This window comes from Ochotona princeps, chromosome 4, assembly GCF_030435755.1.
Source record: "Ochotona princeps isolate mOchPri1 chromosome 4, mOchPri1.hap1, whole genome shotgun sequence".
Lineage (NCBI taxonomy): Eukaryota > Metazoa > Chordata > Mammalia > Lagomorpha > Ochotonidae > Ochotona > Ochotona princeps.
Window position 1 is genome coordinate 39,157,271 of NC_080835.1, and position 12,809 is coordinate 39,170,079.

The window sequence follows — 12,809 nt, forward strand, 5'->3', positions numbered from 1 at the left end:
CAGGATACCGATGTTGTTTAATTTCCCTCAACCCAACTAGGTCCGGGATTAATGTGAAGCTCCAGGTTCCTTTGGAAACCCTACCCCCACCCCTCAGCCACTGAGAGTATAGGTTCCTGGGGAGATATCTGGAACACTTGGTTTCCACCACGCTGCCCACTGAGGCTTCCCGCTCTTGAGGCGAAAGCGGTTGGCTGCATGCGGCGAGACAAGCTGGCAGAGTTCACAGGCAGCGGAGAGGGCACGCCCACCACACCACACCCAGCCCAGAAACCTGGAGAAAGGAATTTACGGAGGTTGGAGTGACCAACCAGAGTTTAAGGAACGTTGGATGATGCAGCTACCACATGCTTATTAACATTTTGACTTGCAGGCATTTTCAAAATTATGATCAACAGATGGAAGATCTTTCTGTCTCTCCTCCTCTCTGTGAATCTGCCTTCCCAGTAATAAATCTAAAAAAAAAAAAAAAAAAAAGAGCTTCTCCCAGGTCTCCTCTGAGGCCAGCCTCTACTGTTTTCCCAAGCCACAAGCAGGGAGCTGGATGCAAAGTGGAGCAGCCAGGATAGGAATGTCGCCCATATGAGATCCTGGCAGTTGCAAGGTGAGGATTTAGCCGCTAGGCTATTGTGCTGGGCCCACCCAGAAACAGTACCCTCTGTATTGCAGCATCTACCACTGGTATAGCAGTAGGCAGAAAAGAATTTTTGAAAGATCATCCTTTCAAGTTTCAATTGGTGAATAAGGGACTGCCACATTGTTCTCCACCAATTGGTGCCTAATCTCCTTACGGAGCTTCCTCACAGGACTGACCTATTTATCCAAAGCAAGAGGGCACAACGTGAGCCAGAAACACTTGTGCCGGAGAGCAAAGAAGCTTTGGAAGCTTTAATCTGAAATTCATTCATGTAAATGAATCTACTTTGTTGGTATTAACTTTATAAAATATACTAATATACATTTTTTCAAAAGATTTAAAGGTGGAAGGAATCGTGCATTTAGTTAATAGCTGCTGCTTGGAATGCCCAAAATGTATATGGGAGTGCCTAGGATCAAGCCACAATGGCTGGAGCTGAGTCAATCTGACGCCAGGAGCTTCTTCTGGGTCTCCCACGCAGGTGCAGGGCCCCAAGGCTTTGGGCAGTCCTCTACTGTCCCTAGGCTGCAAGCATGGAGCTGGATGGGAAGTAAGCAAGGAGCTAGACTGGGGTGTCAGGATTAGAACCAGCGCCCATATGGGATCCTGGTGCATTCAAGGTGAGGACTTTATTGGGAAGGCAGAGTTACAAACATCTTTCATCTGCTGGTTCATTCACCAATTGGCCAAAGGCCAGTTAGGTCGGTCTAAAACCAGGAGCCATGAACTTCTTCCAGCTCTTCCAAGATATGGGGACCCAAAGATTCCAGCCATCCTCTACTTTCCCAAACTCTTAGCAGAGGGCTGGGTTGGAAGCAGAGGAATCATAAGAGAAATCAGTGCTCAAATGGGATGCTGGTATCACAGGTAGAGGCTTAGCATGCTGTACCACAACACCAGCCCCTACAGCTACTTATTTTAAAAATAACTGCTGGGCCCGATGGCAAGGCCTTTCAGCTAAAGACCTTGCTGTGAATGCGCCGGGATCCCACATGGGCACTGGTTCTAAACCCGGAAGCTCCACTTCCCATCCAGCTCCCTGCTTGTGGCCTGGGAAAGCAGTCGAGGATGCCCCAAAGCCTTGGGACTCTGCACCCGTGTGGGAGACGTGGAAGAAGTTCCTGGCTCCTGGCTTTGGATTGGAACAGCATCAGCCAGGGAGTGAATCATCGGACGGAAGATGTCTCTCCTCTCTGTATTTCCAATAAAAATAAATCTTTAAAAATAATTTCCATTGGGGCTGGCGGCAGAGTTTGAATCCCGGCTCACTCCATTCCAGTTAATGCACAGCCTGATGATGGCTCAAATAGGTGGGTCCTGTCACACCTTGGAGATTTGAAGTTCCCAGTTTCAACCCTGTACCTGTGGGAGACTCAGAGGATCCTAGCTTCAGATGGATTCAGCTCTGGCCATTGCAGTGCTGGGGGAAGCGAATCATCAAATGGGAGAATTTTCCTTTGTCTCAACTACTGTCTATATATCTTACTCTCCAATAAAAATAAATCTTTTTAAAAAAACTTTTGCCGGGCCCGACAGCGTGGCCTAGCAGCTGAAGTCCTCACCCAATGCATTGGGACCCTGCACCCGCGTGGCAGACCTGGAGAAGGTTCCTGGTTCCCGGCTTCGGATCGGTGCGCACCGGCCTGTTGCGGCTCACTTGGGGAGTGAATCATCGGATGAAGATCTTCCTCTCTGTCTCTCCTCCTCTCTGTATATCTGCCTTTGTAATAAAATAAATCTTTAAAAAAAAAACTTTTGCCAATTGCCCTTTCATTTTTAACTGATTTCATGTTTAGTAATTTCTGAATCTATAATAAATGGCAGCTGCAGAAGTTTAACTGAATAAATCAAAGGGGTCACTGTTCAAGGTTTATTTGGCGATTCAGTTGGCATAACACTTGGATAGCTGGTTGCATTGTTCATAGATCTTCCCTTTTACATTACACAGCAGCATATACTACTCATACATACAGTATACAAAATAAGATCCTTTAGAACAACAGTTCTGCATAAGACATGCGATATTGAATTTGTACAGTATTGGAAATCCAGGATGTGACTGGCTGGGAAAGTTGGACTAAACACAGTTGGTGAAGGAACCAGAAGTTACAAAGCACACAATAAAACACGTCTAGTCAGATGGGCAACTGGAGCCTGTGCAACATAGGCAGTGGCTCCTTAGAGGTGGTCAGCTCGCACCCTAACCAATCTAGGATGCCACCAAATGAAGTGGCCAGCATCTGGATGTAGCTGTGGGATTTTAGAGGCCGTTCTAACTAGATTCTTCCCTCTCTCGGGGCAATTATTGTGACACTGCTTTCATCACATCAGATTAAAAGGACAACATGCACAACCTCCAACTTAAACCCTGTTGTAGCCTAGATAGTGGAGTGTCGGCATGGTAGAAGACTTTAGAACTGCAGCTCCTTCTGGATCCCCCAGAGTGTATCTGCACTTTTCTTCAAACGTTCCTCTTCATCCGGAGTCAGCGTCACCTTCACGACATCAGAGATGCCATTTTGTCCCAAGATGCAAGGAACACTCAGGAAGACATCATCCTTGATGCCATAGAGACCCTGAAGACAAAACAGTAAATATTTTACCCTTGGCATGTGCATCCTGGGTTTCTTGATCCCTAGGAAGCTTATTTAACACAACTCGCTAGTTCCTAGTGCTATAAAACAATGTCATCAAAATACAAGATTTCCATTCTAGATAATCTAAATCCTATCATTATGCATAGCACTTTCCAATTTTCATTGTTAAACATTTTGGTACCTTCAATGTAGTTTCTATTTCTTCTAGATTAAAAAAAAGATACAATTTCTTTTAGTCTTGATTTACCTCAATAATTAGCTTGCGCCACAAATTTTCAAAAATAAAAAATCTTTGTCGGGGTGGAAACATCTAGCCTGAAACAAATATGGTCTGGCCCTGCCAAGGCAGCAGCAGGCAGCACTTGAAATTTGAGAAATCCAGAGCAGGCAAATTAAGGCAATCCTTTTAGATGCTCTGCAAATGACATTATAAATATTCAGATGACCCTGGCAGGAAAAAGGCTCCCCACCCCTAATGTGCTTCACAGTCCTAGAACACCAATATTCAGTGTCAACCACTTCTTTCCAGGATTCCATAGAAGTTAGTGATTGAAGACTTACATTCATCTCCTGCTTCCTCAAAATTATTTAAATTCCTCAGAAACATTTAAAAAACACATGAAATACAGCACACAAATACAAAGTTTCACTGCAGAAACCCACCTTAATCATGGTGGAAATCGGGTGTACCCGCCTGAGGTTCTTCATTATACTTTCTGCCAGGTCTGCCACAGATAGTCCAATGGCCCAGGATGTATAACCTTTCAGTTTGATCACCTCATAAGCACTGCAGTGCAGGAAACCGCAGAGAAACAAGAGGAACAAAGCAAAACAAACTATTACTGAACTGCATGTTTCAATAAGTAATGCCACAGCTGTATTGTGTACTTAAAAGTAACCCTTAATGTGCAGTAGCTTTTTTTTCTGTACATGTAAACTTAAGTTTCTAGTTCCTTGGAATATATTAACTGGTGAATTGTATGCAAATCCATTTGAATCCATTTAGGGTTTTTTTAAAAAAGGCTTTATTTTTATTGGAGAGTCAGATAAACAGAGAATGATCTTCCATTTGCTGATTCACTCCCCAAGTGGCCACAACGACCAGAGCTGAGGCAATCCGAAGCCAGGAGCCCAGAGCTTCTTCCAGGTCACCCACACAGGGACCCAAGGTTTTGGCCTGTCCTCAACTGTCTTTCACAGGCCATAAGCAGGGAGCTGAATGGGAAGCATAGCAGCCAGAACAAGAACTGGCACCCATATGGGATCCTGGCGCATGCCAAAGCGAGGACTTTAGTCACTGAGCCATCACACTGATCCCTCCATTTTTAGTTTTAAAGCACCTATCTGAGTAGCTGTACAATTTAACATGCCCACCGACAATGGATGAATTGGAACTAGTATATGTGACAGCAGATGAACCCCACTGGCCTACAATGCCAACATCATATATCTGTAGCAGTTCAAGTCCCAGCTGCTTAACTTCAAATCTAGTTTCCTGCTAATACAGCTGGGAATACAATGGTGCAATGCTTGCACCACTGCCACCCATGTGGGAGACCTGGGTGGAATTCCAGGCTCCTGGCTATGGCTTGATCTGACCCCAGCTCTTACAGTTGCTTGGGAAGTGAACCAACAGATTCAAGATCTCTCCCTTTTCTCTCAGTAACTCTGCTTTTGAAACAAATCTTACACAAAACATGGCTGAGTGACCCAATTTCTCAAATTCTCACCAGCAATCGGTGCTGTCGTGGCTTTCGTTTAAGCCATTCTTCTAGTGTTTTTCTGTTCTTGTTAACTTTTTGTTGCATGATCTTAAAGTTTTCTAACAAAAAGACCTGAGATCTAATCTTTCAAATAAAAACTTTAAAAGCTAGTCTTCCATGTTACCAAATTACAAGCTCTATTACCTGTCAACCACCTGTTTGTGAACCTGCTTCCACTGCTCCTTGTCTGTGTCAGTGCCCATCTCTGGGTGCAGAGTCTTCAGGGAGACACCAGCAACATTCACTCCACTCCATACAGGAACTGAAAGAAACACAACAGAGGATACTTCATTTTTGTGCACAAGAAATTTGGTAATCATGATTCATTTTTCTAACTCTTTCTGCATAAAAGGGTTACTCCCTGTTGCTAGATGATCAACATTATCATTGTCCTTACTCATTTTCATCTGTTTAGATTGTATAAAACTAATAACATTGTAACCTGTTTTCTTAGCCTGTTAGAATGCTAAATCCATATACACTCAAAATATAAAGACGAAATGAGAATATAAGGGGAACGTCGACATAAGAATTAAAATTCTGCACAAACCAGAATTGCTGGGCCCGGCGGCAGCATGTGGCCTAGCGGCTAAAGTCCTCGCCTTGAAAGCACCGGGATCCCATATGGGCGCCGGTTCTAATCCCGGCGGCTCCACTTCCCAACCAGCTCCCTGCTTGTGGCCTGGAAAAGCAGTTGAGGACGGCCCAATGCTTTGGAACCCTGCACCCGCGTGGGAGACCTGGAAGAGGTTCCTGGGTCCTGGCTTCGGATCGGCGCACACCGGCCCGTTGCGGCTCACTTGGGGAGTGAAACATCGGATGGAAGATCTTCCTCTCTGTCTCTCCTCCTCTCTGTATATCTGACTTTGTAATAAAATAAATAAATCTTTAAAAAAAAACAGAATTGCTTTCAACTTTGATAAGATTTTTCATGTATTGTATTTGGTTTAGTTTATTAACTTATTGTAAAAGCAGATTTATGGAGAAGGAAAGTCAAAGATCTTCTGTCCACTGGTTCACTCCCCACGTGGCTGCAATGGCTGAAGTGGAGCCTGGAGCCTCTTCTGGGTCTCCCAAGCAGGTGCAGGGGCCCCAAGGCTTTGGGCCATTCTTTATGGCTTTCCTATGCTGTAAGCAGGGAAATAAATGGCAAGTGGAGCAACCAGGATACAAACCAAGAGCCTATATGGGATCCCAGTGGAAGCAAGGATTTAGCCAATGGGCTGTTGGGCTAGATTAACTGAATTGCCAAGGTAGGCAATTGAAGTTGGGGTTAGCATAGTGTTTTGGTATCCCACCATCAGGGTGCTGGCTTGACTCCGGCCTGCTCCATTGCTGGTGTAGCTCCCTGCTAATACAACTCAGAAGGCAGATGATGGCTCCAGGCACCCCCATGGGATATTCAGATGCAGTTCCAGGCTGCTGATCTCATCCCAGACCAGCCCTAGTCTTTGTAGCCATTTGAGGAGCGAACAAATGGATGAAAGAGCTTTCTGTCTGTCCCTTGCTCTATAACTCTGCCTTTCAAATGAATTTTTTAATCAAATAAATAAATCTTTAAGAAATAGTAACTGAGGTCATTCCATGAGCTAAAAAAATCTTCAACAAAAATAATTTGAAAGGCTGCAATGGTCAGGACTGGGCCAGACCAAGGTCAAGAGCAGTGAATTTCTTCTAAGTCTCCCAGGTTGGTGGTAAAAGCCCAAACGCTTGAGCCATATTTTACTACTTTTTCCAGAACATTAACAGGAACTGGATTGGCAGTGGAACACCTGGGACACAAAGTAGAGGGCATGTGGAATGCTGGCATCACAGGTGGCAGCTTAACTTACTCTGCCACAACGTTAGCCACGAACTGCCTTTAACATGCCCATCGAAGAAGCTTCTATTCCCACCTTTTGCACCATCAAAAATCTACACTAAATGATTAAATTTTAATAATTCTTACCATATAATACAGAATTATAGTATATTAATCAAGTTTACATAACTACAACAAAATATGGGAAAACTAATTTTAGAAAGCAATGTTATGGAGGTTCAAGATCAGGTGGCCTCAGCACTTAGGCATCTGATGAAGAAACCAAAGATGTAAGGTCCCACTCAGGCTTTATAATCACTCCTCTCCTGAATTCCTTTCCAGACAGACCCCCAGTGACGTCCCACTAGGGCAACCCCCTAAACATGCTATCAAGATTCCACCCTCTTTTTTTGGTCACAACAGTTCTGCGCCAGGTCAGAGCCAGGAACTTGGAGCTTATTATTCCAGGTGACCTATATACATGCCCAACTCCTTGTACTAGCTTCTGCTGCTTTCCTAGCAGGAAGCTGGATCAGAAGTAGAACAGTTAGGACTCAAAGTAGCACCCATATGGGATGCCACAATGTTGAACCCTCTCCTTTCTTATTTGCATGATTTAGTTGCATGAACTCTTATTCAAACCATAGCAGGGAACCATTCTCACACCATTAATGGATACCTGATTTAAGCTCTAATTTAGTAATAAATACGCCTGTCAACTTTCACACAATCTTTGCAAACATAAGAAAACAACTTATGCTTACCACTTGAATCTCCGTGCTCCCCAAGGACCCACCCGTGACAGCTCAACGGGTGAACTCCCAGCCTTTCCCCCATCAGGTATCGGAACCGGGCTGAATCCAGATTGCAGCCACTTCCAATTACACGGTTTTTGGGAAAGCCACTTATCTTCCAAGCCACATAGGTCAGGATATCCACTACAGAGAACATATTGAGGAAAAGTTAGTAGCTAAATCATTAGCTGAGGACTGGCTCTTTGAATCAATATTTTTCTTAACAGCTTAACATCACCAGCTAATATAGGCCAACTCCACTAAGCACTTAAAAAAATTAGTTATTAAAAAATAAACAATACTTAGCTTAAGTAATTGTGCATTAACTAAATCACTGTATAGCAATAGGGAGGACAGCAACTAACAAACCCCAGCATGCATTAGCAGCTTTCCCACAGCTCTTCTATTTGGTTTTATGCAGTTAAGTCTCACCTGGGTTGGAAACAATAAGCAACTTGCAGTTGGGGCTGTACTTGACAACATTGGGAATGATGAACTTGAAGATGTTCACGTTCCGCTGGACCAAATTCAGACGGCTCTCTCCCTCCTGCTGCCGTGCCCCAGCTGTGATGATCACCAGCTTGGAGTTGGCAGTCACGCTGTAGTCTAGAGAAACGAACCTGGATTATAACCTCTGGGAGAACTCTTCTCTCTAGCCAACTGGCCAGGGGAGTTGTATCAGAGCTTTGTGCATAGAGTAGAGTACATGCTCCTCCTTCTCTGGAGATCTCTCCACTGGTTCTCTGGCCCCGTTAGTGGAGGAAGACTACATCAATGTCTTCCTTGAAATCCAATTTGAACCCCACTTGCAGCTTCATATGACCAGCTGGGGAAGCTGGGATCAGGCTTCTTTAATTTTTCCCAATTCAGATGAGAGGCTAAGATGGGAGTTCAGGCTTCAGCCTGGCCTTGTCCCAGCAACTGTGGCCACTGGGGAAGGGAACAATGGAGGAGAAATCTCTCCCTCTCCCTAAAGATGTAAGCCTAGTATGAACTATATAGACTTGCTCAACTGACCTTTGCCAGAGACGATCTTGGGGGTTCTAAGGAAGAGGCTGCCATGCTGGAGGTCCATCATCTCTCCCTTCAGCTTGTCTTCCATGACATCAACAAGAGCGAGTTCATCAGCCAAGTCCTAAGAGACGACATTTTTAGTTAAATGGAGAAATAAGATTCCTATATTTTATTACAGAATTTCTAAAACATCAGCACAGAGACCATGTTTCAGGACATATATCAGACACACGCTTCCATTTTTAAATCTGACTCACGGAAGCCCCCAAATCCAACACTGACCAGCTCTAGTGCCCCATTTTCCAGTAAAGCAACCTGGACGGGAGTTCCACCGCAGCAGAGCAGACTGGAAGTATCTAGAATAACTCCCAACTGTGCAAAATTGTTCTGTTACCTCAAATTCAGTCTAATGACTTGAGGTTGCTATTCATTAAGTAGGTTATATTAGTCAATATCAATATTTGGAAATAAGAAGTCGTATTTTGGTGTGGGTGAGCACTATGGTGCTCTGGACTGGGCCGCTGCTGGGATGCCTGTATCCATACTTAATCTAACCTCCTTGTAATGTGCACCCTGAGAAGGCTCCAAGTGTGTGGGTCCCCAGATGGAGACCTGGCTCCTAGTTTGAGCCAGGCCTAATCCTGGCTCTCACTTTTAGACAGGGGAACAGCAGACAGTAGATTCTGCCTTGTGCCTTTCAGATCAATAAAAACAAGTTTAAAAAAGAACCTGTATCATTCTCTGGACATTTTTCACATGAGCCAATACTAACATATTGGTTCATAAAGATAGTTTATGAACTGTCAGTTCATAAACAGATTATGTAATGCATAGTACAGGCAAAAAACAGCCTTGCACCTACAGAAAGAAGCGTATGGGTGCATCATAGGCCAGGAGTGCCAAGAACAGCTTTAATACAAACGGGATGTGCTCTGGGCCCAGCTACCACCCAGTGAGTCAGAGGCTCCAGATGAAGCACACACACCCCTCCAAGTGTGGGGAACACACCATCAGTTTCTGATCCAGCAGGAACAGAATTAAGAGCTGGTGTATCACGCATCTCCTCTGAAGCTTGGACACACGTGGAGAAACACAGGGCCCTGCCTACCCATTCCTGCCCGGGGCCCTTCTTCCTCCAGTTAACTTCTGTTCAGAAAACTAAATTCCTCCTTTTATTCCCAATTTGGAGCTCCAAATCGAGACTTGTTCTAAACTGCCTCTATTTCTTTTTGAAATAAACCAAGTTTTAATATTCTCAAGTGTTTTTTATTCACAAGTTCTTTTCTTCTAGTGAAATTTTGGTTCCACAATTTTTAACTGAAGATTTAGAGTAGGAGAACTTAACATTTCCCAGATTCAGTACGATTTCAATGTTATCATGTCAAAAAATCACCTTAGCAAAGTAGATTCTGAACTCTTCCTCAATCCATACATACCTCCTCCTACATGCAGCACAGAGTTCTAGGTCCTTTGAAATTTTATTTCAGGTACACTTTATATGGTCATGCTTGGAAAGCTGCTTCCACATAAAGATCTTGAATTGATGGCATAAGCCATATTTTCATATACAATATGACAAAGCAAGTGTTGGGGAGGGAGCAGGAGTGGATGGGGTTCGAACTCTCACCTTCATTAAGATGCTGATGGCACAGGCCATGCCAACAGCACCAACCCCAACAACGGTGATCTTATTTTGGGGGACCTGTTCTTCCTTCAGAAGGTTGTGAATCAGCTGATCCTTGAGAGCTGCCATTTTGGACTTGGACTTGGAACCAGCAGGAATCTACACGGAGGAAAAACATTCAGGGTCACCAGTCTGCTTCATGTTTTGGAACCAAGACCTCAACACCCCTTTAGGTACCTGCCACTGAAAACCACAAGAGATGACTTTAAAAAAAAAAACCGAAAGGTGTCCATGGCATAGCCACAGTCATCATGTGCCTGGAAGACCTCACCTTGGCATGCACAAATAATATGGACGTCTGGGTGTAAGTATAGCCTCCTGAAGGCTCACTCATCTTGGCTATTTAACCCTGAGGGGCAGACCTTTCCTCAGACAGGAAATCAAAGAGTGGCCCGTCCTACTCTTCTCCAGCCACACAGGCTCCTACAGCAAGGACACGGTCAAGCCCCTCCTAGAAGGACCAGAACTACGCGCAGAAAGTGCCATTAACGGCCACTAGCTGCCACACACACCCACTCCGCGCATGCGCGACTGCTGGCTTCCAGTCCACTAGGGGAGGAAGTCCCCAGGTGGCAGGCCCCGCCCAGATCCGGAAGGCGAGGGAGCTCCGGAAAGCTGCGCGTGCGCACTGCACAGCAGTGGCGGTGCGTGGCCGAGTGCCGGCCGCATGAGAGGGAGATAATCCAGAGCTCTGCAGTCAAGAGTTCGACTTTAGACTTCAGAAGCAGCCGCGAGGAGCGTGAAGCCTGGCTGGCCGCAGGCCTGACCTGCGTGGGGGTCAGGGCCTCTTAAACCTCCAGAAAGAGGTGTAAAACTGTTAGCCAACCGGCGGGGAGGAGCCTCGTGTGGCTGCCGTGATCCTGAGCAAAGGTGTGAGGCCGGGGTTGGGACATTCTACCAGTGCAGGAAATGCAGAAATAAGCCGTGGGAGTGCAGAAGCCCGGAGCACCGTAGTTAACAGATATGGGATGGATCTGCGGGATCCCAGAGCCCGGACAGAGGCTTCCCGTCCTGCACCCCTAATCCTGCGCTGCCTTCCCCGGGACAGAACTGCAGGTCAGTCCCAGAAGGGCAAAAATACTTACTAGGGCCTCAGGGCAGGCTGCCAGAGACATCGGGCAGGAGCCAGGTCTCTCCTTACAAATCCTTGCTATTTCGAGACGGCCTCGTAAAGGTTCCTACGGCGCGGCAGGGGGAAGGGAGCTTCCCCAGCAAAAACCTGCTGGCCTCACCAACACCCCAACCCTAGGCTTGCAAGGCTCCCTTCCTCGTGGAGAAGGGCTGCCTGTGGAGACAAGCGCCCAAGGGGAGACTGCAGGTTTCCTAACCCTCTCCCAGCTTTCCGTGTCCAAAGGCGGGGGATGGACTGGAGGTTCTTCCACTCCGAGATCCGTCTGAGGTGCCAGAGGACTGGGGCTCTGCCTGAAACATCTTTACCTTCGCATGCACCGCGCTGGGAGACAGGGGAACACGCTAAGCACGAGCCAAGTAGGAGATACCACTGCGCCAAGAATGCCGAGTAACCCGCAGGCGGCAGGCGCCCCCCTGGAGGGCCCCTCTCCGGCGTCCTGGGCTAAAAAACGCACACCGCGCGGCGCTCTGCAGCTTTCTGGCTCCCAGGAACCCGCCCCGGACATACTAAGGATTTTTCGGCTCCACGAGTTCCCAAGTTTGAGCCATTGGCCCGCGTACACCCAAAGGCACCCCCTTTTGCATCCGCCCTCATGTTGTGTGCGGCCACTTGTTGGGAGTCCCGCGAGGCCGCAGACCACGTTCCCCACTTATGGAAACGCAGAGCGTGGCGCGCCTAGGTCTCTCGCTTCGGTTTCTGGGAAGCAACGCGTACACACCCTCAGCCCCAGGAGCACGGACCCTTAGCTGGGCAGCACCCAGCTACGCAGCCGGAGACAAGGGCTAGTCCTTTCTACCCTGGGGTGCGGTGTGCGTGGGGCCCGACCTACCTGGGGTGAAAGTCGGGCGGGCGTGGGAGACGGGAAGAGATGAGATCTGAACTCGGCGGCAGCAGCTCCAGCACTCGGAGATGGTCGCAGGAGGGGCCTTAAATGGAACCACGAGGCTGACGTCAGGGGGGGAGCTGAGCGGACGTGCGGGAACCCACGTGTGGGTTGGGCAGGGGGCGGGCGCCTAGCCGGGCGGGGCGCTGGAGAGCCCTGGGCTGCGCGCGCCGCCGGTTCGCTGACCTGCAGCACGACCCTCGTGCGCGCCGGCATCTTCGGCTGGTACCACGAGCTGTGCTCCCGGCAGCCGCCGGAGCCTGGCGGGAGCCATGAGCTGTAGGCGGGCGGACCCTTTATGTTCTCCCTTACACAAACTCCGGAGGTTAGTGTGTGTCTTCATCGCGATTTCCCAACCCCCGCAACAAGCAGTGGAAAAGCAGTTATTGAATTAGGGGAAGTCGGTGCCCAGCCCTGCGACTATCTATCTGTCCATTCCGACCGTCTGTGAATCCTACACTGCTTCCTGCAACTCGGGGAGCCTGGGCCGCGCCGGCCTTTGCT

General features: G+C 47.3%; 1 protein-coding gene across 2 annotated transcripts; it reads right to left on the reverse strand.

Moving 5' to 3' along the window:
* Positions 1 to 2,992: 2,992 nt before the first annotated feature.
* Positions 2,993 to 12,409, reverse strand: LOC101536610 (L-lactate dehydrogenase A chain). Of its 2 annotated transcripts, none has more exons than XM_004593734.4 (8): positions 12,252 to 12,409; positions 10,234 to 10,389; positions 8,610 to 8,727; positions 8,025 to 8,198; positions 7,563 to 7,736; positions 5,142 to 5,259; positions 3,898 to 4,021; positions 2,993 to 3,213 (listed from the first exon to the last, which is right to left on the reverse strand). In XM_004593734.4, exons 2-8 carry the CDS (start codon positions 10,357 to 10,359, stop codon positions 3,049 to 3,051), a joined length of 999 nt encoding a protein of 332 aa, XP_004593791.1. In that variant the 5' UTR covers positions 10,360 to 10,389; positions 12,252 to 12,409; the 3' UTR covers positions 2,993 to 3,048. The 2 variants fall into 2 exon arrangements, with proteins under 2 accessions (XP_004593791.1, XP_004593790.1); XM_004593733.3 differs by lacking the exon at positions 12,252 to 12,409 and adding an exon at positions 10,562 to 10,763.
* Positions 12,410 to 12,809: the final 400 nt, after the last annotated feature.